We start from the raw sequence: 5,062 nt of genomic DNA on the forward strand, positions 1-5,062 counted from the left end.
TACCGGAGAAAAAAAAAAAAAAAAAAAAAAAAAATTATAATCATCTACCAAACAGCAAAATAAAATGAAATTAGCAGTACCTGTTAGGAATTATTTTATTATTTACAGATTAAGGTATATGATACTTCCCTTACTTTCTTAATTTGACTTATAATTGATAAAGTATTAGATGAAGCTAAAACAAAGGACATAAAAATGTGGAGACTTCATGGATAAGACCAATGGGACAACAGCCTCAAAGGACTAGACTGGAGAGTTAGGAATTGTAAGCAGCGGCAGGAAAAAAAAACCCAAGTACAAAGACTTTTCTCTTTGCTCTTTGTATCTAAATCATGAGCAACATCAAGTTCATTTTAGGAAGCTTTAAGTCTCATCTATTACTAAGCCAGTATGCACTCAAAAAGCAATAAAGTAAAATATAAAGACAATCAAGAGGCCAGGCGTGGTAGTGCATGCCTGTAATCCCAGCACTCAGGAGGCTGAGACAGGAGGATCGTTGTGAGTTTGAGACCAGCCTAGGCAACATAAGTGAGCTCAAGGTCAGCCTGAACTGCACAATGAGACTCTGTCTCAAAAAGGCCAAAAAAAAAAAAAGACAACCAAGAAATCTAGAACATATTAAATTAGTCCATTAAATTACGGCAGAAATATTAGCACTTACTACAAAATCACTAAGCCTGGCTATCTCTAAGAAGGGGAACTAGCTGCACATGCATGAAGGACAGGAAGGAAATCTTTTTTTTCCAAAAGGTTTTTTTGTTGTTAATATAACTTTTGAAACTTTACAACATGAAGGTAGTATATAGTCAACAAGAAATTATCTTTAAAAGGACTTGAAGACCTTCTTAGCTTTGAATTTCAGAATACAGCGGAGGCAATCTGTTATAAACCAATTATTTAGATCTTACAATGATTTCTTCCTTATAGAAGCTATTACTAAATAGAGATTAAAGTCACAAGTAAAAATTTGGAAAGCCTATTCAACAGGAACTTCACCGTAACTAGTAACATTTCTACAGCAAAAACAAATGGAAATGAAGGAATACAAAGGATTGCACTGCTCAGGAATCAGGGAATAATTCATTCATTTCTAGTACCAGAAAAATGAAACATGAAGTAGAGTGGGGAAATGAGAAGGTAAAGTGGTAATTATTTCACTTACGTTTACTGAGCACTTACCATGTGCCTGGTATTTTGCTTACCCATTAATTGAGTCTCACTAACCCTGACAACTACTCAATGAGGTAATTCTCAGCATAACTGTACAGAAGGACAGTCAGATGTAGCGAAAGAGGAGTAGAAAGCTCTGAGTGCTAGTGCCTACACAAGATGTAGACTCTGTACGGCTATACAACTTGAAATAATGTCTCACACGATTACATGTGGAAAATGTTCATAATCTATAAACTGATTAAATGAAGAGTGACTGTTTTATTAAGAAAATTTATGAAATAAAAATTTCATAGTCACCATATAAAATGACCATTTGGACACCAGTGCTAGCTTCCCATCGTTCTTTTCCTTTTGTGTTTTTGGCAGGGGGCTGCAATGGGGCACTATCCGGGTTCAATCCAGGGCCTCACACATGCTAGGCAAGCCCTATGCCCCCTCCCTTTTTAAAATTTTGAGACAAGGTCTTAGTAAGTTGCGCAGGATGGCCTTGAACTCGCAATCTTTCTGCCTAGCCTCCGGAGTAGCTGGGACTACAGGTGTGCACCACCACGCCTGGCTATCTTCCCTTTCTATGGTCAACACTGAAAATCTCTCCTGGTTTCCAGCCCAGGAATCAATTCTTTTCAAATCCTGCAGTGGAGGGATTGTCTTTAAAATTACCACTAAACTGTTCTTATACTAAGATGAGCTATTCTGTGAGCACTTTAATTTCAGATGTTACTAAGCCATATGCATTATATACTTTCACATACCACTTTAGGATTTGTGCAGTGAAAGCTGGTTACATCTAAGACATTTTAAAGCTTGGGAATGAATATATGTTTCACCTTAGCAGCTGGAGATTTGTTCATTACTGCAGTCAAAGCTTGAATGGTTGATACAGCCAAACAATCCAACTGTCCCTGAAACACCTATCAAAGGGAGGAAAAGAGTTAACAAATATAATCAAGATTTTTATTCAGTTAGGAAACCTTTGTTCTGAAAACCTGAAAAACAATACTTAACATGCATTCCATTCCTCTTCCAATAAAAGGGATTTCTGAAATACTGTAACCTGCAAGAAAAGTTACTTACTTAACAGAAGATAAGCCACATGTGTCAAGTGTAAGGCAACATTCACTCATAACATTAAATATTTTGAGGGAAAAAAAAATAAAACATCAAACTTAACACATGCTTTTCAAAAATAATGGACAATCTCAAGAGGAAGGGAGGGAGGTCTATAATTGGAACTTCTATGCTTTAATTTCCCTTCAAAAATATACCTGAAATGTATAGCCTTAAATTCCACTAGCATACACAGTAAGATAGCTAAAATAACCTTGCTCACTTGGTTTCCAAATTCTACCAAAACTGAAGTGGTACACACATAGACCAATTGATCATTATTCTTATAATGTCAAAATGGTCTCTAATAATTTAAAACACATGAAATACCTACATATATCCAATTTTCTTTTGACAAATTTTTAGCCAGCTACAGAAAGTTTAACATTATCTGATGCATTGCTCATGCGTTTGAAAAGGCAACTTTCAATACCAAAGATTTTAAGAAATAAAAAGTAGCTCCATTTTGTCTATCACTGTGCAAGCTTCATCATAAAGAAAAAGATGTGTTAAATATCAAGGCAGTAGGCAGTGCACTTATAGCAAAACCCAAAAACTAACACCAACAATATTAAAAAACTGAAAACTACTGGTGTGTCAGGCTTAGTCAATCATGACAGCACAGAAGGAGGACTAGAAAGCTGTAAAAACAAAGTTCTGAAAATCAGCTTACAGGAATATATAATTATAATCTGAAGCTTGTCATTTCCCAAATAGGGTTTCCCTCTCTACCCAACAGAATAGATCTGAGTAGAAAGGGAACTGCTCAGATCTTTGTAATCTAAGGTCTATCACTCTTAGGCAGATTACTTAATCTAGAATCCAGGTTTTTGTTATGTATTTTATACAAATATTACATACATAATAAGCATATTACAATACATATTAAATATTCTGTATGCCAAATTTCGTATGAATAGGATCTGTGCTAGATTTTGTCCAAGATGAGTAAGACAAAAAGACCTCATTACACCTACCACTTGGAATTGTAACATAAGTTCTAGACTATTATTACTGTTTTATGAACCTATATTAATAGGCCTTAACAGAGACTAAACATTCAGAGAAATCTAAAACAGTATACCCCTCTGAATTGGTACTTTATATCCCGAATAGAAAAGGATAGAACAGAGTAGACTCTTTTTATATCACAATTCTGTAAACCAGACCTTAACATAATGCTAATAAAAGTAAATTCTCTCACAACATTTTAGGCAAGAAAAAGAAAAAAGTATTTTTTTTAAAGACATGATCTCACTATGTAGCTCAGGCTGGCCTTGAACTCATGATCCTCTTGCCTCAGCCTCTTGAAATCTCGCATTACAGGTCACACCCAACTACACAGCAATTTTTTAAGAACTAATTTAATGTAAATTGAGGATCAACATTAACAACATATTTTTCCTTTATGATAGCTATATACAATTGAATTTTTAGAACAGAAAAACTAAATGTTATGCTAAATTAAAACTCAAAAAGTTCAGCATCTTCTTCCCTTCCTCCAAGATTTGGGTTGTCCATTAAATTATAATCATTACTTGTCAATAGAAGCGAAGAATCAAGATATTAAAAATAAATAATTCATATTCACAAACAAAGCCCTGAAATCCCAATACACCATAGTGCTTAGAAAAGGAAGCCCCAAAATATGAAGTTACCACCAGGTGGACAGCATTGATGCTGGAATCCCATTCCTGTACTTTGTATCTCTTCTGAGAGAATGGAACACACACAAATGGAATGGTACTGATTTTTATCAAGCACTAAGATTTCATCCATTAGATGGAAGTGATTTTTTATTTTAAACAATTTTCAAAAATAATTAGTGAACATTATAATTAGATGTTTACATATTTTAAGAAATAAGAAAAGTACAGGAATAGTTATTCCCACTGACTGATTTCGGACTTCAGCTGAAACAAGATGCAGGTTTTGCAGATACCTGGTCCTCATTCATTTCTGTCAGTAATTTGTTGGCAAGGTCTTTCTCGCTCTTGTCTCCCACCTTATTGTTAGCATTTAAAAATAGCTGTTCAAAACAGAGACAAGAATAATGGAGAAAGAACATTAAATTGTTACAGGGTATATAAGCAGGGTGAAGCCTAAATGGATTTCCGTGTCTCTTAAAAACAAACCCGAGAATTCCCTTGTGAAGTACACCCTTCTGAAAACTGAAGATTATTTGCGTTTTGGACTATGGACTAATATTAGTTTACATATTATCTAATTATTATACATATATTTCTCCCTTAGAACTCATAGTTACGAAGATAAGAAAAGCAGCAATAATTAGAAGTTATTATTCCTAAGTTCTTAAACAATCAGCAGAGAATGACTCATAGAAGAGAAAGTTGCTACTGAAACAGACTAAAAAGACTGTAATACATACCACACTTAATCAAGTTTGTAAAATGATATTAAACTGACTTTTTAAAAGGTTCTTTCCAGAAACAGTTCTCAGAGTCTCTAACAGGCTAACGTGGACTCTGAGAAAGGATGCCAGGGTGCAGCATTTCCCAAATTTATCTGCCTGCATATTCTGTTGAAATATTGTTTAAAGATATTCTCCAAAGTCATCAAGTGTTGAACTTTATTTACATTAGTTTGTATTTTGGAAAAGGAGACTGGGATTACCTCTGGCATACATGGGGAATATCTTATTCTGAATCAAAAAGAGAAATCAAGTAGTTTCAGTACACGAAATTTAGCATCCCAAAAGGGCTTGGCTTCTCTCATAGTTTGGGTAAAGAGAAAGTTAAATGAAATAAAAGTAAAAGGGAGA

General features: G+C 34.4%; 1 protein-coding gene across 10 annotated transcripts in view; it reads right to left on the reverse strand.

The window, feature by feature from the left end:
* Positions 1-5,062, reverse strand: part of Nbeal1 (neurobeachin-like 1) — a 167,793-nt gene that overhangs the window by 93,073 nt on the left and 69,658 nt on the right. For 8 of the 10 annotated variants that reach the window (XR_001236404.1, XM_013520721.1, XM_013520719.1 and 5 more), the window contains exons 11-12: positions 4,223-4,309; positions 2,001-2,084 (exon numbers count right to left, since the gene is read on the reverse strand). Coding sequence is in view for 9 of the 10 variants with exons in the window: in XM_013520721.1 (XP_013376175.1) it covers positions 2,001-2,084; positions 4,223-4,309 (171 nt within the window). In the remaining variant the exon portion in view is untranslated. The remainder of the gene's footprint in view (positions 1-2,000; positions 2,085-4,222; positions 4,310-5,062) is intronic. The other 2 variants (XM_013520723.1, XM_013520722.1) reach the window with 1 other exon arrangement.

Source organism: Chinchilla lanigera, unplaced genomic scaffold, assembly GCF_000276665.1.
Source record: "Chinchilla lanigera isolate Chin_1 unplaced genomic scaffold, ChiLan1.0 scaffold00056, whole genome shotgun sequence".
Taxonomy (NCBI): Eukaryota; Metazoa; Chordata; class Mammalia; order Rodentia; family Chinchillidae; genus Chinchilla; species Chinchilla lanigera.